This window comes from Bombyx mandarina, chromosome A1, assembly GCF_030267445.1.
Source record: "Bombyx mandarina strain Sakado chromosome A1, ASM3026744v2".
Taxonomy (NCBI): domain Eukaryota; kingdom Metazoa; phylum Arthropoda; class Insecta; order Lepidoptera; family Bombycidae; genus Bombyx; species Bombyx mandarina.
In genome coordinates, this window is record NC_143234.1 from 5,402,781 (window position 1) to 5,427,429 (window position 24,649).

General features: G+C 34.9%; 3 protein-coding genes across 11 annotated transcripts in view; 2 read left to right on the forward strand and 1 right to left on the reverse strand.

Annotated features, from left to right (window-relative positions):
• Rpb10 (DNA-directed RNA polymerases I, II, and III subunit Rpb10) overlaps nt 1-7,629 on the forward strand; it is a 276,671-nt gene extending 269,042 nt beyond the window's left edge. Inside the window, exon 3 of the mRNA XM_028169928.2 lies at nt 7,616-7,629. The gene's annotated coding sequence lies outside the window, so the exon portion shown is untranslated. The remainder of the gene's footprint in view (nt 1-7,615) is intronic.
• The window catches only part of Dmtn (transmembrane and coiled-coil domain 2 protein Dmtn), a 46,891-nt gene extending 37,567 nt beyond the window's left edge, over nt 1-9,324 (forward strand). For 4 of the 9 annotated variants that reach the window (XM_089739448.1, XM_089739450.1, XM_089739452.1 and 1 more), the window contains 7 exons: nt 123-273; nt 1,120-1,249; nt 1,756-1,866; nt 2,533-2,640; nt 3,053-3,255; nt 4,548-4,682; nt 5,050-5,241. In XM_089739448.1, the coding sequence (XP_089595574.1) occupies nt 123-273; nt 1,120-1,249; nt 1,756-1,866; nt 2,533-2,640; nt 3,053-3,255; nt 4,548-4,682; nt 5,050-5,122 (911 nt within the window). In that variant the 3' untranslated portion in view covers nt 5,123-5,241. Of the gene's footprint in view, nt 1-122; nt 274-1,119; nt 1,250-1,755; nt 1,867-2,532; nt 2,641-3,052; nt 3,256-4,547; nt 4,683-5,049; nt 5,242-6,429 lie in introns of those variants that run through there. The other 5 variants (XM_089739449.1, XM_089739453.1, XM_089739454.1 and 2 more) reach the window with 4 other exon arrangements.
• Nucleotides 9,325-11,191: 1,867 nt separating this feature from the next.
• Nucleotides 11,192-24,649, reverse strand: part of Fim (plastin-2 fimbrin) — a 50,690-nt gene continuing 37,232 nt past the window's right edge. The window contains exons 5-15 of the mRNA XM_028169962.2: nt 23,312-23,465; nt 22,254-22,417; nt 20,600-20,709; nt 19,740-19,934; nt 19,146-19,356; nt 18,104-18,234; nt 16,840-16,987; nt 15,795-15,946; nt 15,367-15,468; nt 14,368-14,537; nt 11,192-11,611 (exon numbers count right to left, since the gene is read on the reverse strand). Of these exons, the coding sequence (XP_028025763.2) occupies nt 11,443-11,611; nt 14,368-14,537; nt 15,367-15,468; nt 15,795-15,946; nt 16,840-16,987; nt 18,104-18,234; nt 19,146-19,356; nt 19,740-19,934; nt 20,600-20,709; nt 22,254-22,417; nt 23,312-23,465 (1,706 nt within the window). The 3' untranslated portion in view covers nt 11,192-11,442. The remainder of the gene's footprint in view (nt 11,612-14,367; nt 14,538-15,366; nt 15,469-15,794; nt 15,947-16,839; nt 16,988-18,103; nt 18,235-19,145; nt 19,357-19,739; nt 19,935-20,599; nt 20,710-22,253; nt 22,418-23,311; nt 23,466-24,649) is intronic.

The window sequence follows — 24,649 nt, forward strand, 5'->3', positions numbered from 1 at the left end:
TTGGCATATAACAACTAATAGTCTATTTGTTAGAGAAATAGGTAAAACGAAGCTACCGATTAGCTCGTCGTTAGTTAGTCAACAGTCGTTATTGTGTATTGAGTGCCTCTACAACTTGACAGCGAACGCGTCGTCTGAAGGTTCGAGGGCTTCGGAAGTAGGCGAGGCGGCTGCCCCCCGAGGGTCGACGTTGCCGCGAGCCGCTACGTCACCAGCGCCCAAATACTCGCCCGACGCCTCGCCCAGCTCATCCGTCACCAGCGAGGGAGCGCCGTAAGTGAATGACAACTTCTCGACGTTAGGGACATGATGATTACCATTTCAGACTGTGGTTTTTGTTAATTTATCCTCCTCCTCCTCCTCCTCCTCCTTCAGTCGATCGTTCATTGCTGAGCATCCTGATGCGCCCGCCTGTCACCTTTTTTTGTAATTTGTATCCACTTATGTCGGTCAGTGGCACAGTGAAGTGCGTGGCTCAGTCTCATGTCCAGCCACTCGGACACTTGGTCACTCCATCTTTTTCCGTTTCGACCTCTGGATCGTCTTCCATCCACTTTATCCGTCACTATGAGTCTCTCCAGGCTTTCAGAGGGTTTTCTTGAAAAATATTGGAGCACTCTATATAGGCATTTGGTGAATAGCCTCTGGTCAACTTTTAACTATACTAATATATAAATCTACAGTGGTTTTTACGGATGTTCCGTTATAACTACTGAATCGTGCATGAATCGACTTGAAACTTGGTATCCATGTAGAAAATAGATGTACTTAATGGATAGGATAATATTTATATGAGTTTCGGACTTCCTAATAATAATGATAATAAGTCTGGTAGGACCTTTAGAGACTCCGTGCGGGTTAGTACCACCACCCTGCCTATTTCTGCCGTGAAACAGTAATGCGTTTCGGTTTGAAGGGTGGGGCAGCCGTTGTAACTATACTTGACACCTAGAACTTATATCTCAAGGTGGGTGGCGCATTTACATTGTAGATGTTTATGGGCTCCACTAACCACTTAACACCAGGTGGGCTGTGAGCTCGTCCACACACGTAAGCAACAAAAAAATAAAAAATCGGAAAAAAAAGATATTGCATGCATTGATGTGATCTATGTAATAGGTACCCGACGCAGACGGGTGCGAACAATATGACCGACTCTGCGTTCACACTCAAACCGATCCTGAACGAACTACGCGAGCGGAGGGAGGACTATGAGCGGTTAGCCGAAAAACTAGAGGCGCTGAAGGTGGTACATAAATGTTTAATTACAAATACAGGGTGGTTGATTCCAGTATTAAAAAAAAAATTATATACAGGGTGTTTGATTCTAGTATTTTACGTATATTTTTATGTATATGTTTTCGGCATTTTTAACTCGTTCTTCTATTGGCTTATGAATGTGTTATATGTATCTATGTATGTATGTAACGGAATCGTCAATGTAATTAATGAATACTTATAATAGTATTTTTACTAACTTATAGGCATTTAATTAACTTGAAAATATGCGCACTGTATCAAAGACCGATGATAAAACAATAGTTTTATTACCTCGGTCAAATGTTCTATGTGGGATTATCAGGTTGAATTTTTGATTTTAAGTTCGGCTTGCAATTTGAATTTTATTTTTTTCTTACTTTTATTAAAGTAATTTTTTAAATGAATGTACAAAAAAAAACTTTTTTTCTTGTTTTATTTTTGCTTTGTTTTAGTTTGGCTCAAAGTCATATGTCTAATGTGAATGGAATATTCTAGAGCCTGTCCCAAGAAGTATCGTTCTTGTCGGCCGCGTTGCAAGAGGAACGATTCAAAACCGAACGCTTGGAGGAGCAAATCAATGATCTCACTGAACTACACCAGAATGAGGTGAGGATGACATATGATCCATAAAATGACCTCAAATACGTCTATTAGAAAATTGTAGATATTCAATACATCATTAATATAAGGTTTAAAAATATTATTTTTCTAATATATATATTATTATATTATTATTATTATATATTATTATTATTATTATACGTGAAGCCAAAACTTTGTACCCCTCTTTACGAAAATTGCGAGGAGTATGAAATTTCCCACACTTATAGAGAATATAGAGAAGAGTGCAGAATGTAATATGTTTTTATGTTGAGCATAAAAAATACATAAATGCAATAAAAAAATACATTACCATGTATTTGACACACACACGCGTGCATACTATTTGTTTATTGTCAAACCTTTCTTATTGCATATAGTCTGTGGTCAAATTGAGAATAGATTAAATATTGTTTGTCTTTATTAATATTTGTCTATAGTGTAGTCTTCGCGAAATCTATGATTATAGCAGTAAAGTCTTTGACAATAGACCCATATTAATGTTCAAACTTATAATTTCAATTAATTATAGTCGAATTTCGACTACCGGAGAACCATTAGTATCAATAGAAGCACCACTAGTCGTTGCAAGATTTAGTCCTGAGATATCTTATCAATATTCTAGCAATGTCTTGACAGTGTTTAACGAAATGACATTTGTGTTTCATTCAGGTGGAGAACTTGAAACAAGCCCTCACAGACGTGGAGGAGAAAGTACAGTACCAGAGCGAAGAACGAATACGAGATATACACGAGGCGCTGGACCTCTGTCAGACTAAGGTATGTCGGCAACATCGACACGTCCGCTGTCCGCAGATATTTGCCCCAAAATCTGCAATTTTAACACCGTTATGATATCCAAATACGGTGTATATACAGATATATAATAACAATAGTTTAGAAATTAAAAAATATCACGTCTGAATAGCACACGGTATTAAAGATAAATATGATCATTTCTTTACGCCGTATTGTCATCGGTACTTTTAATGCCTGGACAAAATTTTCAATTTTATCTAAATGAAGTAAATTTTTAAATAATAATAATATAATATTTAGTTTCGCCTAGTATAAAGCGTGGTCGTCTCGATGTGACTTGGAGGCGGTACTTCCTTGCCTTTTCTCACGTTCGAGTTCTGTTTCGGCGGAATCTGACGCGGCCCGGTCGTGTAGTCTCGCGGTTTGGACACAGATCAGCAAGCTGGAGCAGTGGGCGGCGAGCGGGGGCGGCGGCACGGGCGGCGGCGGGGCGGGCGGCGAGGCGGGGGGCGCGGGCAGCCTGCCGCCGCGCGTCGTGCTCGTCAAGCTGCTCAACGTCGCGCTCACCCTGCTGCAGCTCGCCTTGCTGCTCGTCGCCACCGTGGCAGGAGTCGCCATGCCCTTCTTGCGGACCAGGTATCAGTTATTCTTCAAACAAATCATTGTTATACTAGGGACCTTTTTTTTATCGCTTAGATGGGTAGACGATCTCACAGCCGACCTGGTGTTAAGTGGTTACTGGAGCCCATAGACATCTACAACGTAAATGCGCCACACACCTTTAGATATAAGTCCTAAGGTCTCTAGTATAGTTACAACGGCTGCCCCACCCTTCAAACCGAAACGCATTACTGCTTCACGGCAGAAATAGGCAGGGTGGTGGTACCTACCCGCGCGAACTCACAAGAGGTCCTACCACCAGTAATAATCACCAGGACTAGAGGTAGAATAGGGACAAATCTGGGATGTCACAATACTTTTGTCGGGATGTTAGAGATTTGACTTTGTTGAACTGAAAATTACTTTTATTTAGTGTTTAAGAATATTAAATAGTTTAATTTAGTCGTCAAAGTTTTGTAACTCATTAAAGATGTTAAAAAGTTAATTACCTAAAGTTAGGTACGTACCTAAGAACTAAATAGTGCCAGCCCTACCGAAAAACTATTGTCCCCATACGTATGAATAGGGACAAGTGAGTTTTTGTAACTTTATATGATTATTCTTTAATAAACTATCTTAATGCATTCTAGATTAAAATTTAAACTACCGGAACCATTATGATATTCGTTTTATTGCTATAGGTACAAAAAAAAACGATAAAAATCAATGTCGAATTTAAAAAGGGTCCCGATTCGTTCGACGTTACGAACGATCGTAAAATTTTAAGTCAAAATATACTTAGACATGGGAATATTGTGGAAATTATGCCAAGATAAAAATCAACAGTGGTCATGCATCTCTAAAGACACCGACAATGACTTGGTCTTGTTAGTGGAAACACAAATTATTGCATTAGGCGGTCTTGTACTGGAAATTGCCTATATCACAACAGTATGTTATTTTTTATCAAACACGGAATCATCAAAATTCTCTTAATTTACTTTTTATGCCAAATTAATCGATAAATAGTTGTCGATATGTATTAAAAAGGTCGATAAATAGTTGTCGATATATATTAAAATTATCGATAAATAGTTGTCGATATATATTAAAATTATCGATATTTAGTTGTCGATATATATTAAAATTATCGATAAATAGTTTTCGATATATATTGAAATTATCGATAAATAGTTGTCGATATATATTAAAATTATCAATTAATAGTTGTCGATATATATTAAAATTATCGATAAATAGTTGTCGATATATATTAAAATTATCGATAAAGTCTATCTAAGATAGAGGACTAATTATTATGTTCGCAGAGTACGTGTGCTAACGACGTGTCTTGCGGTACTAGTCGGTATAGTAGTGCTGAAGCAATGGCCCGAAGTGTCTCAAGTGTCTGAACATTTGGCGAAAAGACTCAAACATTACTTGTTGGACGCTCCCGCGGACAGGTAATGTCATAACGTCGGCCTCTGTACTCCCTCCACTTTCTGTAGATGTCGATTGATCCTTTAACGTTTCTGGATGTGAAATTTCTTAAATTTTCATTGGTATTCAATGCATTGTTTGATAGTTATTTCATTTAACTTCAGTGTGGCTCTAAATGATGCACAACTTTCGCACGTGTTGATGTTTGAAAGGTACTTATATCATCGATATTTAACACGTGTCTCTATTGACTATTAACAACTCTTTTTTATTTAATTTTTTGTTATGTGCTGTAATTAAATTTTAAGTCAGTATTCGCTTCTTTTTCTAATCTTACGTTGATGTCAAAATTATGAAAAAAAGTATTTATTTTCGATTTTTCACATCCAGGTTAAACGGTGTGCGTCCGTGTTCTTCAAATATAACAATTAACTGTTGGAATCTAACTAATAATAATGCTTAGGTAAATAAATATCTCAAGGTTATGATTTTGATGAGCATTTACTAAAAACATTAGGTTTTTATAAAATTTAACATTTTATGATTTTCAACTAACATTCAAATATATTGTCGTAATAAAAATATGTACAAAAGTAAAAAATATTATTATTAATATTATAATGTACTTAAATGGAAATTATGCAAATACCCACATTTACTGTTTGGTAATGATTAGAATTACAATTTTATCTGTAAAGTAATAAAATTAATCTGTCAATAATGAAAAAGGTTTGCAAACATTTGCTAACTATGAAAACGAACTTTTTTCATAAAACGTATTTGCCGTTCCATTAAAGTAATTTTTTATATAATTCATGAATAATGAAACATGATATTTAAACTAACAAAAAAAAATATTTCTATTCGGAAATATAATTTTGGTTTTTCTATTCCAATCAAATGTTGATATAGAAGGATTTTCTCTCTCTCTGTCTCTCTCTCTTTCGGTAGCTCTTTAGAGTATTAAATAGTATCAAGTCGTTTAAAAGTATGTATTTCCGAATATTAATATTGTTTTGAGAACTAAAAATAACTAACATTTATTGGGACTATTTTCAATACTAACGTCTGAAATTAGTTTTAATGTAAAAAATAACTTTACATGAAATAAATTTGGTGTATTGTAATGTATTTATTTGTGTATTATATTGGAATATAGGCTATAAATTGTGTAGAGAGTTTAGCACTATTTTATTATGTGTTATTTGTGCTTTAGATGGATAATAGTGGGGAAATAATTAGATATTAAAGTGTATATCCGTTTGGATTATAACTTTCAATTTCAATATAACTTGGAAATGATTAAAACGTAACACTGATTTTTATTACATTAAAAAGAAACTTTATTTACAAAAATTTTTGGTATGTTTTAGCTTTTTCGTGTAAGTAAAAAAATTTAATATTTTATAATAATACTTGTGGTATTTGCAAAAAATTTGTTTGAGTTTACAAGAATGTTAGATAAATCAGTCCATATACCCAATTGAAAGTTTTAATCTAAACACAAGTTTATAATTAAATAGGGATATGAATCCGGTATGTTTTTACATTCTTATAAAATTACTGTCAAATGTTTAATTCATTAACATGTATTATTAAACAACATCAATAACAACTATATTAAAATATATAATCACTAAAGTTTTATTATATATATTTCATTTAAAAAAAAATAAACAATAACACGCCTCTTGTGAATGAAAAATATAACTATAAACATAATGTATGTTTGTGTAGCCTTTGTTAATTTTTGTTTTTGTTCCACTGCAGGTATGAATGCAAGTCGTTGTGTGGTTGATGATAGCCTTAGTTAAAACTTAAAGTGATGTGTGAAAACGTTTCCGAGACAAATTATGAGGAACACGCATTCAAACTACTCTTTTACGGCAAAATTTGTTTCGATTATATCGAATTAAATTTCCAAGGAATTATAATCAATTTCTTAACATCAGAATGTATCGTCATATTTTCAGTCTTTCTTATCGTATGTGATTTATTCTGTGTATCGTACAATTATTTCAGTTTGAATCTTTTTATGCTATCAAAGTAAAAATATTATAGCAAATTACTGACAGGTATACGAATAATAAATCAAAATCTAGATTCAAATGAGTTAGTATGAGTTCTCTCGTAAGTTTCAACAAGGTCATTATTCCCGTCATCTCTGTGACTTGATGGTGGGAATAATGTGAGTGGGAAAATCGTGGACTAAAAGAGTCTGTAACAACGACCTGTGTGTTTAATAGCTTAGTAATTTGGCGAGGGGCTTATCTATATAAATAATTTGCGAGGGGCTTCACTAGATAGTATAAAACAAAGTCGCTTTCTCTGTCCCTATATCCCTATGTATGCTTAAATCTTTAAAACTACGCAACGGATTTTGATGCGGTTTTTTTAATAGATAGAGTGATTGAAGAGGAAGGTTTATAATATGTATAATAACATCTATTAAATAGTGGAGAAATCAATAATAAATTAGATTCCGAAGCGAAGCGAGGGCGGGTCGCTAGTATTTATTCAAATTAGACATCTGTCTGTGGACTAATGCTGCTAATCTACATTTTCAAAGTTTTTATAAAAATAGAAGCTTTATTCGCAATAGAAACAAATTTTGAAGTCCAAACTAATCGAGTGCTAAATATGCGTGTCAGTTGCATGTGAATGCAATTAATGGTCAATTTGTCTCGAACGTAATGCGTTGTTTTACGCGTGATTTGATAAATGTAAGCGTAATGTGGTATATTTCGCAGTGATATTAATATGTTTTAAGTCCTTTGTAAACTGTTAATGTGATGGAATATTCAGAACGTCTAGGAAAACTTTTCTTTCCAGCAAGCTAAAGCCAAAAGCGACATTAGGCTAAAACTAAATTAGATGCACTACAAGTTGGAAGTAAAAACTTTTTTGTTTTGGTAAACATATTTTATTTTAAAATTATTTTTGCACTACATTACTTCAATTAAAAATAAAATTTAGTTTTGAATATTACATCAGATTTGATTTATATTAAACGTTGACGGGCTGGGTCCGATTTTATTTTGATTATATTAAATTATTGTTATCTAAATATATCTTTTGTAGTTAATTTATATCGAAAACTCATCGCATTGCCCTGCATTCTGTAAGTAGAAAGTTAATTATTTCAATGAAAAATATTGTTTTAAACTGAATTGATAATTGATAAAGACATTTTTTTTTTATATATTTCAATGATTAATTTTCAAAATTTAATTTTAAATTTCAAAATAGAAGATTCGGGTCATCAGATAGATAGTCCAATCGTTTAATGAACAGGAGATTTCTCATAATGTTTAAAATAATATAACATTGAAAAAAAGAATCGGTTAATAGACATGGGAAGTTTTTGGATATTATTTATTTCTTAAATTTAATTGGGGCATGTAATTGGGGAATTGAATATTAAATTTTTGTTACATAAATGATTATTGGATTTTGATAATAAATTGAATATTTATAGAATAATTAAATATATTTATTTTTAAATAATTTTTGATTGTTTTCACAAAGTATATTATAATCTGCTCGTTGATGATGTGATTTATCGTAAAATTTGTTTCATAATACTCTGGTCTGTAGTTAGAGGTAATTTTCTAGAAATTCTCATAATGATAAAACTTAAAAGACGCCATAACTTGAATAAATATATAAAGTAAAAAATGAGATTATTTTATATTGGGAGCATGTGCTACAAACTTTGTTTATGAAAACTCTCAGAGCACTCCATTGAAATTATTCAGAAGACAACATTTCTGATTTCACAGCTGAAATAAATTTATAATGTTTTGTATTGTTTTAATTTTGTTTCTTTTTTGTTAATTAATAGAACTCACAGTTAAAAACGAAACATGTCTATATCAATGTGATTATTGTAAATTGTATTAATTAATATTTGTATCCATTGTATTGCAATTTGTAAAAATAAAACATTCCAAATTTTTTTTGATACGATGAACGATCTGTGTTTGTGTGTGATGCTCCTAGTGAATTCATTGTAACATGACCCAAAAGTATGGATATTACTGTAGAAGTAATTGATATCGTTAATTTGATTTTCATAATACTAAATATTTTAGTCAAACAAAAAAATTATGCCATTTAAATAAGCACAGTCACAGCTTGAGAAACAAAAACACATGTGCAAAGAAAAAAATTTGATTGGTACTCATTTTTTATATGGTTAGTAATTGCCAGGCTTGCGTCACACCCGGATAATGTAAATAAATGCATATTTAATTTTATTGATCGCTCAATGCAACACCAACCTATAGTGATCGTAATGTACAAAGAAGGTTTTTTTAGAAGCAATAATCTAATGGTTTTGTAAATATAAATGCGTTTTTATTGTTGCTCCTGTAAATATCGAATCAAGAATCATTACAATTTGCCCGTTTTTTATTTTATTTTATTGTAAATGTTAGATGCAAACCAATTTTTTTTTGTAATATTTTTGCTCGTCCATCATCAATGTATCTATAAATTTAGATATAATTATGATCTCAATATAAATAATTTATAATTATTCCCTAAATTCAATTGATTGTTTCAAATTGGTTTGTATCGTTTTTAGTCTCGATTACGAATGCAATATGTTTACGGGGTCGTTACTGCCGCCCTTATTGATTCAATAAAATCATCACAGTTTAATTGTAATGTTTTTCATTTCAATGTCTATTTACAGTCCATGAACACTACGCACCAATTTGCAATCTATAGAATGGATTATGTGTGGTGTATTAATTCAATGAGACGATTATTTGTCTTCGTTTGTATTTCGTTCTGACACGTCCTTACGGATCTATTAGATCCAATAACTCTTTCATTAGACTTCAGCTCTAACATTAGGAGCAGGTTTAGGGACTCCGGTGACCGTGGAACCTAACCCATGCATCAGCCCGCTAAGTTTCTCGCCGGCTCTTCTCAGCGGGTCGCGATTCCGATCCGTTAATAGATTAATTTATTAAGCAGCTGCCCTTGAGTTGTTAGGTCTTCTTCGGAGGCGCTCGGGCGGCTGTTCTCAAGTCCCACCCCTCTTGGCTGAGCCTTAGCTCGCCCACCTATCCTGGTAAAACTGGAAAGGCCTCTGGGCCACCAGTAATAATAATATCTCTTTACTTAACACCACATGTACAGAGTAAGCATATAAAACAAATAATAGATGGTGACATAAATTGGCGGCCTTATCGCTGAAAGCGATATCTTCCAGGCAACCTTGCAGAGAGAGGAATAAGCAAACTGAACGGTGCTATATCTTAATAAATTTACATAAAAATATATACATATATACACATGTGGAAAATAAATACAATATAAGATGGACTTACATACGATTAAATACAAATAAATACTAAAAATATGCAAGTTAATACACAATAAGTAGCAACTTAGTGCATAAAATAAGTAGCAACAAGTAGTAATGGCTCAATAATAAATAAAAAACTTCGTTTGGATAACGCAATATGTTGGCACCGATGTTCCGAAAAACAATACCAATGAATACCTCTAAAATCAAAATAACGTTTACTTAGAAAGCGGGATATACCTAAGAAATCTAGGTTACTTAAAAAATTGTAATATTGGTTTTTATTGTGAGAGCATAACAAAAGTCTGAGGTATATTTAATGACTAGAGGTCTCGCAGTAGTCGAAATTCGACTATAATTAATTGGAATTGTAAGTTTGTACACTATTGTGATTGTATTTTATACTTCTTTAATCATAAATTTCGCCAAGGCTACTCTATAAAAAATATTAATAAAGACAAACAATATTTAATCTATTCTCAATTTGACCACAGACGCCAAGAACAAAAGTTTGACAATAAATAGTATGCATGCGTGTGTGCGTCAAATACATGGTATGTAGTGTGTGTAATGTTTTTTTATTGATTTAATATATCTTTTACGCATTATTTTAAAAAAAATATTATCATTGTGTACTTCTTCACTATATTCTCTATAAGTGTGGGAAATTTCATACTCCTCAGTCCGCGCAATTTTCGTAAAAAGGGATACAAAGTTTTTGCTTCACGTATTAATATATAGATATGTAAATTGTACGGATAATTTGTTGGATGTATTGAGAGTACAGATGAGGTACCACCGATCAACTTCTCTGCCGCGAAATAAACATGCGTTCCGTTTTGAAAGATAGGGCAGGCAGCCACTGTACATTAACGAGATATCGTCCTTATGTCATATCAAAAGACAGCGTTGTCATGTCTGGTTTCATACTTCAGTGGTTGTTCGCTCTTGTGGCTCTCTAACTTCAGACTGGACATTTATACTCTTCAGGCTGTCAAAAATGACGCCATTTTTTAAGGTGGGTCTTGAAGGGTGGAGCAGCCGTTGTAACTATACTGAGACCTTAGAACTTATACCTAAAAGTGGGTGGCGGCATTTGACGTTGTAGTTGTCTATGGGCTCCAGTAACCACTTAACACCAGATGGGCTATGAGCTCGTCCACCCGTCTAAGCAATAAATAAAAAAGGTATATTTAAAAAAACTACATTAAATAAATTATTAATATTTATTATTTAATAAATAAAAAATTGGATCTTAAATATGTATATCATTATAAAATTTTACAAAAATAAAATAAAAAAAATATGAAATGAATACTGCACCTAAAAACGAAATATTTTCAGCCCGTTAGTCATTAAAAACAGCAGTCTGCAGACCTTTCTAAACATAAATAAAAGAAATGAAATACGGAATGTTTGACCTTTCATTTGCAGCCACCTTAATAACCTAGTCGCCGTTATGTCTAATTAATAGACTCCTCAGAATTAGATCTCGGCAGTGGCGATAAATTGTCAGGTTTTGGAGGCGGCTCCGGTTTCTCAACAGTCGGCATACCCCAGCCCGAATCCTCCACCAGTTGGTACATCTCTGTAGTCTCTACTGTTTCGGTAATTACAGCATCATCACTGGATCTAAAATCATACAAGATTCGGTTTAAGTATCCAGGTCCCCCAGATTGTGCTGGTATGATGCTGTGCAACTGGCGGGAAACGATGTAACGAAAGATGAGCAGATCTCGATTCCAAATCAATTTCATCAGCTTCCGAATAATGCATTTAAGTAGAATTAATATAATCTTTACCAACTTGATATATTGGTTAGTAAATATATACTGTTAAACTTACAATAATCATTAAATCGAATTGATTTGTCTAGGTAATAAAGGTAATAAAATATTAGCATATAGAAAAGAAAAAAAAAATCCGGTTCGATAATATTATTTTTAATAGTTAGCTCAATTTTTAACATTATAACGTTTTTTTAAATCTGCTGTTAAATAGTTTTAGAGCGAAAAGGAAAAATTAAAAGATGCAAAATACGAAATCGGTTTTTATTTTATATGTTTACATTTTCGTCTAAACATTCCAGACAAGTAGCGAGTATCACTAGACCCAGCGTTGTTAGTTAATTTCGGTTTATAAACAAAATTATTCTTAGCATAATGATCATCATAGAAAAAAAAAACTAAAATTCTAAAATCGTTTTAAAAATCCTTAAATAATAAAACTAACAAAATAAAAAATTTACATTTAAAAAAAAATAATAGCAAATAATATAATCGTTGTTTCCCCTAAGGAATGTAAAATCTAATAAAAATATGAAATACATTCTGCAATACAATTAATATATAGGCAATTTTTAATTAAATGGAGTTTAATGTTTTTTTTTTTCATAATTATAAAATACAAATGCCAATAAAGGAATGCAGAGTAAACAAGGAATGTAAATAAAGTTATGAAAAAGAAAAGAGGCACGACGCAATTGTCTACAAATCTTTTGTTCGTAGTCAATTTGTAGACAATTGACATTGTAAGTATATGACATTAAAATACGTAACTACAAAAATGTATATAAAACGTACAGACACGTACGATTACACAGTTCCGTTGTACATAACAATACAAACACCCATGTAATATCACATAATCAATTCCACACACACACATGATTGCCAACTCCCAATGTTTTTATAAGCAATATTCATAAACAAAATACGTATTACACTTTCGAATAATTAATTATAAAACGAAAGTTGATATAAAATACACAAAAACTGCATTATATTCTGAGTTTATGTTCTTTTTGTCATTTTAATAAAATGGTGCATTTTTTTACTTAGCACATATCCGTTGGCACGGGCAGCACGAGTGTACTTACAAATCCAATTTAAAAAAATGAGAAAAAAATACATTATATCATAAAAAAAGATTCGTTGTAAAAAATGTATAAAAGTTGACACGTAATTAATACTAATTTATTTATAAGCACTAAAATTCCTTCAATTTTAATATTTAAAAGTATTTTTTTAAAGTACCGTGAATGCTATAGCTATTCGCTTTTTAACGAGTTATATTTCGTTTATTTTAGGCCGCGATCATTCATTACGGAATTACAGAAATTAGAAAAACGCTTGTATATTAAGTATTTTCAGGCAGCTTTATAAAACACTGAAGTTTTAAAATGATAACTTATAAAAAAAGAGAAATTATACAATATATTGTTCGTAAAACTACATTTACAAACATGGCTGCTTATTGTTTAACATTTTTTTTTAATTTGAAAGGCCAAGTACTCTGCTAAAAAACTGAAAGTTAATAAGTTATCACTTATCAATTAAACATATTATATTATATAAACTTTAATAAGTTATTTTTGTAAAAATAAATTGAATACGCAGCAAGTTATTCTTAAAACCAACAGTTTCTGAACTGATTTTTTTACTAAATACTTTTACATATTGCATGTTTATATTTTCATATATAATAATATTACATATATATATATATATAATGTTCCCACCTATTACACAAACACGAAAGTATGAGACACAATAAGCAGTAAATTAAACATTCACCAATCCCAATAATTTATTATATGAAAACAATTCGTTACTTTATTGAGAATAAATCGAACAAATATAAATTCAGTACACATTTCAATTTGTTTTTTGATTGTACATATTTTGAAATGGCATAGATCTTTGAAATATCGTGTCCGTTACAAATTATTATTCAAATTATTATGAATATTGTATGCATTTCATTTGCAAATAAATCTGTTAGTCTTTACGAAATGCGAACGAATTATTTCCATATTATTCACCACAGCACAGAATAATGATGTAAGTATTGTATAAACATACACAGTATGGAATGTAAGACATTTTTCAGTCTTTTATTTTTCAAAATGGCGAAATCAACTCCTATCGATATTTCGTTGTAACGGGGAGGTGGGTTATACAATTGATTTTATATTTATATGTATACACGATCAGCCCAAGCTAACGCACACATAGATCCGTTAATTGTCGAACATAGAATTTTGGCTATTTTCGTGTCGATAACATTAAATTTCGTTTATAAATCTTATTAACATATAAATGTCCTTACAACATCATTGACGGAATATCAATTGAAAAATAGTACGAAGAAATAATATCTTTGCAATTTGAAATATTAAAAAAAAGAGATACGATTTACGAGATTATCGATATTTTAACAGGAGTTTTCCAACACTAGTCGGTTGTTTTATCCATTTATGGAAAACTGCATTTGATATATTAAATTGTAGGTTAAGCAATATTGTAAAATTCCATCATTGACATCATCGACATCATCGATACAACGAAACTGAATTTTATCGACAAGCTCAGGCCGGTCCGACTTACGGCTTGACGGGCGCGTCCATGGTGGGTATGTAGTCCAGCGCCATGAGGCAGGCGAAAACCGTCATAATCATCTTGGGCTTCCGTTCGGTGATGTCCTCGGGCAGCGCGTACACGCGCCCGCCGCAGCGACGAGCCATCGATATCGCGTACTTAGCGTTCGCCAAGTTCTCCTGTCGGATTAATACATGACACCTCAGCTCTTACATTCGCAATGTTTTAACATTTTATAAGTCACTAGCGACCCGCCCTCGCTTCGCTTCGGAAACTGTAATTTATTATTGATTTCTCCACTATTTAATGGATGTTATTATACATATAAACCTTCCTCTTCAATCACTCTTATCTATTAAGAAAAACCGCATCAAAATCCGTTGCGTAGTTTTAAAGATTCAAGCATACATAGGGGACAGACAGATATAGGGACAGAGAAAGCGACTTTGTTTTATAATATGTAGTGATTACACGTGATATCAGAATCTATCTGTAACAATCTATACTAATATATAAATCTACAGTGGTTTTTACGGATGTTCCGTTATAACTACTGAACCGTGCATCCGATTGACTTGAAACTTGGTATCCATGTAGAAAATACATGTACTTAATGGATAGGCTAATATTTATATGAGTGTTGGACTACCCTAATAATAATGACAATAAATAATAAGAGTACGGCTAGTTTATTATGATATTCGGAAAAGAAGTCGTCGTGACCTAAATACGTGGCTTCCATTATGAAGAAATATTGTTTTAAAAAAAATCATGATATGAAGTCCAAATCTCCAATTTATAACTCTCAAACAAACGCTCTTCAAATTGGAATGCTTGACTGCTTCTAGACACAAATAGGCACGATACAACTTGAAGCCCGCACGGTTAGGGCTTAAAATACGTCCTACCACTACTAATTACGCAAAATAAATAAAATTATATATTATTTTTAATTATTGCGGGTCTGATTACACGATACATGTATATTAAAAAGATAATCGAACGAACCTCCTCGTTGCCTCCGGGCAGCACCAGGTCGTAGTTGATGGAGCCCGGTTTGATGGCATCGATCAAGTCAATAACGACCTTCCCATCGGCCAGTACTTCATCCTGAAAAATACATTTTTATTATGTTAATAACTTAATAAATTAAATTGAATCGAGGAAAATTACTTCGATATTTTTTTTTAAACCATCTGATTTTTTAACACGAAAAAATACCTTATCGTTTTCTGAGGGAATTTGACTTTTTGTAATGAAATTGAGTCGATGATTTCCCTAAAATTTGTTTATTTACTTATCTTGAAAATTAAAATCGACTGCAACCCCAGACTCGATATAACCACCGTTTATGTGATACCCCTGGAATGTTCTAGTCGGGATAAGAGACAGCACTTTTTTTTTTTAAGGGTGGGAAATCCATTAAGAGACAGTACCTGGAAGCTCCTAATGGAGGATTGCTTGCCCGCGCTCTGCAGCTTATTGTTGACCCACTGAACGATTTCCTTCTCTATAATAGGGTTGCCAGTGTTGGCCAGCCGGGTCAGTACCGACAATGTGTACGCTCGCATCAGTTGCCAGATCAGAGCTGAAATTTTCAACGAATGTGGTCAAGATAGTCTTTTAGTATTTTTAGATATCTAATGTCAGCGTGAAGAATGAATGAATTAATGAATGAATAAATGATAATGATGAAAGTATCAAGCATCCAGCAGTTTGCGTAGTCTTGGTACGGAGTGAGTAAGTACCATCACCTTGTTATTGCCTCTAAGTAACTCTTGAGTTTCAGTCGGTGGACAACACAATTAAGACGTCGACCTCATGTCTCTTTTCTCAAGGTCGGTGACGGGGTTAACGTTCTGTTATATAAGACCGGACAGAGCCTCGGAGAGGTTATTAGAACCAATTGCTCGCTGAGTTTCTCGCCGGACCTTCTCAGTGGGTCGCATTTCCTATCCGGTATAAGATTCTGCGAAGCACTACTCTTGCTAGGGCCAGTGCTAGCAACACTCCGGTTTGAGCCCCGAGAGCTCACCTATACACGTCAAGGAGAAGCTGAAATAGTTGTCGTGGCATTCGTATCTAACGATGCACCGGTGTTCGAATCCCGCAGGCGGGTACCAATTTTTCTAATGAAATACGTACTTAACAAATGTTCACGATCGACTTCCACGGTGCAGGAATAACATCGTGTAACAAAAATGAAATCCGCAAAAATCATAATTTGCGTAATTACTTATGGTAGGACGTATTGTAAGTCCGCACGTTGCCTATTTCAGCCGTGAAGCAGTAAAGCGTTTCGGTTTGAAGGTCGTGGCAGCCTTTGTAACTATACTGAGATCTTAGAACTTATATCTCAAGGTGGGTGACGCATACACATCGTAGTTGTCTATGGGCCTATAAAAAAATCCTCTCAAGGCTATCAGTATAGGTATAAGAACCGATAGTCGAGTATAGGTAGATGCAAAACGCTTGTCGCACCCAGCGTGAGCGTGGCGTTCCCCTCGTTGATGTCTGCGCCCGCGATGCCGACGAGCGAGAAGCCGAGCGCGCGGCCGAGCTCCACCGCGTAGTTGCAGTTCTCCAGGCGCTCCATGAACTTGCGCAGCTTCGAGAACTGACGGTGAACCTGAAGTCACATAATATAAACATACAGTAAAAGCTCTCGCGCTCTCTTTGGGTTTACGACGAAAGGAAGATCTTCCACCGAGCGGGTGATATTGCTCGGTAGACCGACGGTCTCAATGTTGTTGTTCGGAACTTATATATATGCAAGAGAGAGAAAGAGAGAGAGAGAAAGAGAGAGAGAGAAAGAGAGAGAGAGAGAAAGAGAGAGAGTATTCTTTATTGTACACCAAAAAACAAATAAACAGTGCGATACATTAAATACAAAAAAGTACAATTGGCGGTCTTATCGCTAAGGGCGATCTCTTCTAGAGTATTCTAGACAACCATCAGGTGGACAAGAATCATTTGGAAACGAACTACGCGCGGTGTACCAGTCCAGTGAAATACATATACATATATATACATCAAGCTTAGCAAGCTTATCTTGAAAATGTCGTAAGCGAGATTCAAGCATCTGTCATATCTTGTGTTCTGTGATGGCTACCCGCCACACTCTGTTCATTTGCGTTTTCAGTATTTGCAGGTTAAAAAAAATGTGTCCCAATTCCTATATACGCGGATCTAATAGGTACATCGGTACATACAAATTGATAAAAGGATTCCAATATGTAGGTATCCAACCGAATATCCTTTGTAAACGTGTCGTCAAATAGACTAATAAAAAAGTAAAATATACCTTATTACAGATTTGCCTAAAGTATGTTCTTAAATGTTTTTTTTTTTTTTGTCACCTAGGAACATATCCCTTATAATTTCATTTATGTAAATTACAATTCCACATTCGCTGTTTCTGTACTCGCAGCATATTTACGGAATATATACCCCGCGTTTAAACAGCTTCTACTGTATTTTATTAAGTTAGCTATTCATTAAAAATGATAGTAATAATAGTCTCGTAAAGAAAATTATAAACTTATTTTTATTGTCGGATTGTGATATTAGTTCCGCCCTTTATCAAAAGATGGCTCTGTCGTCTAGACAGATCAAAGTAAACCGATATGAAATCCCTTACTTAATTCAGACTATATCATTTCATCATCATCATTATCAACCTGCCCACTGCTGGGCATAGGCCTTCCACAGAATGCGGTTTACCTTTACTTTAATTTTCATTTACCTTCTTCCAATTGACGATGCCCGGCTTGATGATGTCGTACAGCTGGAAGATGACGAGTCCGTCGGTGAGGTCGGAGTACAGCCAGTTCACGTGCGGCGCCACGCCCATCGAGTTCATCCAGTTACGGTATGCTGGTAACGAACCCAAAAACCTTTCAGTATTTTCAATAGTCAACGGATAATACTTTAATCATCTGTAATGTCTTAAACTGTGAAATATTCGAAATAACAAAATTTGTAAAATTGAAATATTAAACGCGAGATTAAACATTAATTAAAGAAATTTACACTGTGTCTATAATATATCGACGGAAGAAAGCGAAATTGTCGTAAATTGAAAAACCCAGCTTTAGAACAAAGCCATAAAACTACATATTTCAAAAATTTATAACTCATTATATTTACAGAGACATATAAAGTTGAAAATTGGTATGTATTTATAATAATATGATAAAAACATTATATATTATTCCTTAGATGGGTGGAGCTCACAGTCCATCTGGTGTTAAGTGGTTACTGGAGCCCATAGACATCTACAACGTTAATGTTGTCCTCCACCTTGAGATATAAGTTCTAAGGTCTCCGTATAGTTACAACGGCCGCGCCACCAGGCAGGGTGGTGGTACCTACCCGTGCGGATTCACAAGAGGTCCTACCACCAGTTTTGGCCCAAAATGCAAGTTACGACATTTCCACTTTCTCCCTTCGTTATATGAGTCGACTATTATCAAAGGCGGCAATCTGACTTTTGGACAATGATTGGTAAATCAGAAAAACGAATTATTGACTTTGTATTCCATCGGCAGTCACAAAACTCTTCGGAACGACATCTTAGATAAATAACAGGTTAACTATTAACCTTTATTTAATGCAGGTTTTGAACCGTATTCTTTGAAGGAGACGATTATATTCCAATAAATCTGTATTGACATATCAATAAAATTTTGTTGTCCAAATGCACAGATTGCCGCCTTTGATAATAGACGACTCATATATATGTATTAAAAACGAATTATTGATATGTATTAAGTTGTATAACTGACTTTTCTCTTCCCTAGTCTCGTCGAGCTGGTGGTACTCCTCTGCGTCGTCGGTGCGCTGGAGGCCGGGGTGCTGGTTGAAGAGGTTGGCCACGAACGCCAGGTTGAGTTTGTAGACGCCGGCCACCACGTCGGCGGGCGTCACGAACGCGCGGCACCGCAGCTTCTCCGCTTGTTGCAACATTATCTCGGCGCGACGGTGCAGATCGGACTCCTATAGTAACAACATATATATATTTAAAATTTTTATTGCTTAGATGGGTGGACGAGCTCACAGCCCACTTCCTACAAAGACCCATGGAAGGGTATGGAAGGGAAGATACGTTCCTACAAATACCCATGGAAGGGTCTTTGCAGGAACGTATTTAACGTGTTATAGGAGGGCTACCTGTATTATAATTGATCATCACGTGTCGATCACGTGACCCGGTGCTGATGGATGATGCATTATCCACTTTTAGTAGAGTAACGGCTGTGTGACGTTTCCAGTAGACACTTGCTTTTGCATCAGCACAATTCCTCTGAGTATGAGTGCTATGGTCCAAACAAGTGGTTCTGACCCTATCTAGTGTAGCAGAGTTGGGAGTTATAGAGTACCGAGAGAGCCTCGAGCGTGACGCCGGCATCGGAGGGCGCGATCTGCTTCAGCAGGTAGGAGTAGATCTCGGAGTCGGCCACGTCGTGCTGGAAGTTGGCGCAGCGCCGCGTGACGCCGGCGGACTGCAGCTGGTGGTTGACCCAGCGCAGCAGGATAGCCTCCGGGGACAGAGCCAACAGATCCTCGATGCGTTCCTGGGGACAAACATTGACACATTAATATTAATCTGAGAGAACGTCACGTGGCATTAGATAGTGTCACGGTACCATAAATGTGCGTGGTGCGCGATTTTTTTTTTCCTACCTATGCTGATAGCCTTGAGAGGCTATTTCAACTTCAGAAACTCAGTGGGCTGTGTCTATGGGTTTACTCGTCGAGCCCTTCGTCGGTGGCGCGCGAGCAGTCTCAACCAATACGTGTGTGGCGGTAGCCATCATACAACGCAAGATATTTGACAGATGCCTGAATCTCGCTTACGACATTTTCAACATAAGCTTCCATATATACAAATTCCAAACAACAACATTCGGACCGTCGGACTACCGAGCAATATCAACCGCTCGGTGCAAGACCTTCTTCTGTATCGTTATACATCAACACGTGCAATTCATAGATTTAGTGATAACTACAACGGTGCACTTTCAGTAGTGAATTTTTTAATTTTATTACTTAAATGGGTGGCCGAACTCGCGGCCCAACCTAGGGTTAAATAGTTACCGTAGCCCATAGACATCTACAACGTAAATGCCGCCACCCACCTTGAGATATTAGTTCTTAAGTCTCAGTTTTTACAGTACAAAGGCTACCCCAACTTTCATATTGAAACACATTACATTATGAAAGAAAGATAGTTTCATACCTGGTCATTCAGCAATTCCGTGAGTCCAGGGCAGTGCTCCAGCGTTATCTGGTTGAAGAGACCAATTCGGATGATCTGCCACAGGAGACCGAGCACCAGATGAGGTTTGCCTGGAGAAATATTTTAATGCATTTCATAAGTGTTACTGTTTAAAACAAAAAAAACACCTTTTTCTTCTGAAACAAGGTCATTGAAAAGTACCCAATAATTAGTACTTTTAGTTTAAAATGCATAAAGACTAATTTCCATTAGCCCCATATGTTTATTTATAATACAAAATTCCATCTTTACTTTTGAGACACCAAAGACTTCAAGACCAAATAAATATCTGGCAAGGACTATAAATCTATTTAATAACATACACGCATGTTTTTTAAAATGTTTATGTCACATAAGTACGAATTTATTGTCATTATTCATAATGAGGTGTATAGTAAGCGTGCACAGGTTGATAAAGTCATCCTGTCTATATCACGTGCGAAGTAGCCGTGCGTTCTAGGTTTAAAGGTGTTATAGACCTTGTTCTTTTGAGACATCGACCTCATGTCTCGAGATGGGCGTTCACGTTGTCATGTCTATGTGCAACGATAATTCCTAAACACCTAAACCGTCAAAAGCCAACATCAGAAGTATAGCTTCGGATTTATTTTAACAACAAAACTCTATTTATGTTCGGCTTTTGGTTTTTCTATACTATAATACTATATAATATTATAAAGAGGAAAGATTTGTTTGTTTGTTTGTTTCGAATAGGCTCCGAAACTACTGGACCGATTTGAAAAATTCTTTTTCCATTAGAAGCCGACATTGTCCCTGATGAACATAGGCTACTTTTTTTAATTTTTTTTTTTTTTTTGTTTCATGTGTGTTTTAATGTTTCCGAAGCGAAGCGAGGGCGGGTCGCTCGTATTATATCAAGACATCTAAGACTGAAGATTTAGACTAATTATTAAAAGGAATTAAAACAATGGATATTCGAATAAATGTTTATGATGTTAAGGTATATTATTGAGTTGTTGCGGTCATCGTTCTCGTCGAACCCGTCGCTTGCGATGACGAGTAAATTAACCCATAGACACAGCCCACTGAGTTTCTCGGCGAATCTTCTCAGTGGGTCGCGTTTCCGATCCGGTGGTAGATTATGCGAAGCACTGCTCTTGCTAGTGTTCGTGTTAGCAACATCGTCAGGTTTGTACAACGTGAGCTCACCTGCTCGCCCGGTGACGCTGATAATAATATTGTCTCCCTGGTATTATCAAAATAACCCTTCTACTCATATCAGTTCATAAAATATTTATAACCACTGTTACCATGAACCCCACGCTTTTTTTACAATAAAATATTTTTTTCTTACACTATTTTTAATTCAAATTTATTAAAATTTATTTTCTATTTTTTAGTTTGATTTTCTATAAAAGCGTACCTTGTTAGTTTTTTTTAAATTATTTTTTTTCTTCTTTTTAATTGAATTTAATTTTTTCTATATATTTTTTTTAAATATTGAATTGTCATCGGTCCTTAATAAGTATACCAAATATCGAGTTAATTCGACGTTTTGAAGGGGGTCAAAATCATGTTCAAAGATTCCGTTACAAACATACATACGTCTGAAGCTAATAAAAGCGTATTAAAAAGAGTTTTTATATTTGTTTACCTTTAGCAAGATCGTGAGCGTCAATGTTGACGATGTTACACCCGATGGCCTGCGAGGAGACCAGCGCCAGAGTCAAGTTCTCGTGTTTCGTGTATAACGTCAGGTTCTTCTTGTTGATCGCTCGCTCGTCTATCGTGTCCGGGCACGAGTGATTTATTACTTTGCTGCGAATTTCATTGGACGATTTAATAATAATTCTAACTGAAATTACGTTATACAACGGGTAACCCGTAAAAAATATAATTAATTATCGAAGACAAAAAAAATTGTCAACCCTACTAAGCTGTCATGTCAGGGAACCAGATTTATTTAACAGAAAGGCCTACGTACATATGTTACTTATTTTAATAGTTTTTCTATTTTTCATTAATAGGTGTTTACTACCTCAATACAAGAATTATACACAAGTATTTGTTGTACTTGTCAAAAATTTTGTCTTCCGCGAATTAGGTAGAAATGTAAGTACATTCTGCGTAAACTACTCTTTAATTTTACTGAAAATAATATTTTTTTATTTTTTTAGTTATTGTTATACGGCGTTACTACGGTTCTTAAATATTGTGAATGAATTCGTTATAAGGCCCCATTTAACCTCCTTTCGGCTTTACGGGTAGTTTTGCAACACCTTGTTGTATATTAATTTATTTGTTATTATTGATTATTATATAAAATACATTAATTAGTATTATAAATATGAAAGGGTATTTATTTGTTCTGGTTTCACGTGATAATATTATTTAATTTAGTTTAGTAGTTAGATTTAGTTTTTCAGGTCTCTTAATAATAAATTCATTCGCAGTATCTTTGGATTCGTCTTTCCCAGAGTCTATTAGACCCATGCCTTACACAGATACAAATGTAGATAGATACACAGGTGCGTAGTCTTCAAACCTGTTGCTTCCTCAGAACCCCACCACTTCCTCGTCACTCATAATTAAATGTGGAGTATGAAGATCAACTTTACATTAGGCGGCCGATCATAAAAGCAACAAATTGAAATACAGGATGGACACAAATAGTGTCGTCCTTACATATTGGGGCTAGGGTAAGATACTGACCATAGAATAAGTCCGTCTTTGAGTTTCTCGTAGAGCTGCTTGCCTTCGGGATCGATCGGCAAGAGATGTTTGAGGTCTGGATCGTGTTCCAAGTTACTGTTGATCCAACCAGAAAACGCCATCTGTTCTTCGAGTCGCACAGAGTGCGTTGTACCTTAGAAAAAAATAAAAAAATATGCTCAACCAAAACCCGTTCTTAAAATCGCAAATTACTCCTTATCCTCTACATCTTAAGGGTCATCGTTTTGCTATACGTTATTTTTATGTGTCAAAATGACGTATCGGTCGATGAAACGCCAATAACTCCTAATCGGCGTGTTTGAAAGAATTGACTTTTTAATTCCATTCTTACTGGTAGTAGGACCTTTTGTGAGTCCGCGCGGGTAGGTACCACCGCCCTGCCTATTTCTGCCGTGAAGCAGTAATGCGTTTCGGTTTGAAGGGTGGAGCAGCCGTCGTAACTATACTTGAGACCTTAGAACTTATATCTCGAGGTGGGTGGCCCATTTACGTTGTAGATGCCTATGGACTCCAGTAACCACTTAACAACACCAGGTGGGTTGTGAGCTCGTCAACCCACCTAAGCAATTAAAAAAAAACCTCCTAACCGACCTGTTTGAAATGTCTGTTAGCTTCCTATCATTATAACATAGACTTCTAGAAATTCATAGAAATAGCTACTAAAATGGCAACATTTTTTTTACAATTTGCAATAATTTTTTCCGTCGAGTAAGAAACAGACGATCATGGAGTTATTGGAGTAGTTATTGGTACCTACTTCATCGACGATAAACTTTATTTTTATGTGTTAAAATGACAGTGACATAATGTGGGCGTGCACAGAGTATAAATATGTTGCATTACGTATAATTGAAATAACATTGCGTAGAAGCACACCTTATTCAACATTACTTCTAAGCTATCTCGTTTATTTAATGGTAATTTTTTTTCTACTTATATGGGTGGACGAGCTCACAGCCCTCCTGGTGTTAAGTGGTTACTGGAGCCCATAGACATCTACAACGTAAATGCGCCAACCAGTTTGAGATATAAGTTGTAAGGTCTCAGTATAGTTACAACGGCTAGCTACCCTTCAAACCGAAACGCATTACTGCTTCACGGCAGAAATACGTAGGGTGGTGGTACCTACCCGTGCGGACTCACAAGAGATCCTACAACCAGTAATCATGATATGTGGTGAGTCCATCTACAAAATTTTTCAACATTAATTAGCATTTAGTACAACAGGGTCACATTTAACACTAATCATACCAACACTTACTGGTACCAATTTCTACCATAGCGAGTAGATAACGGTATACGATAAGTATTACTCAA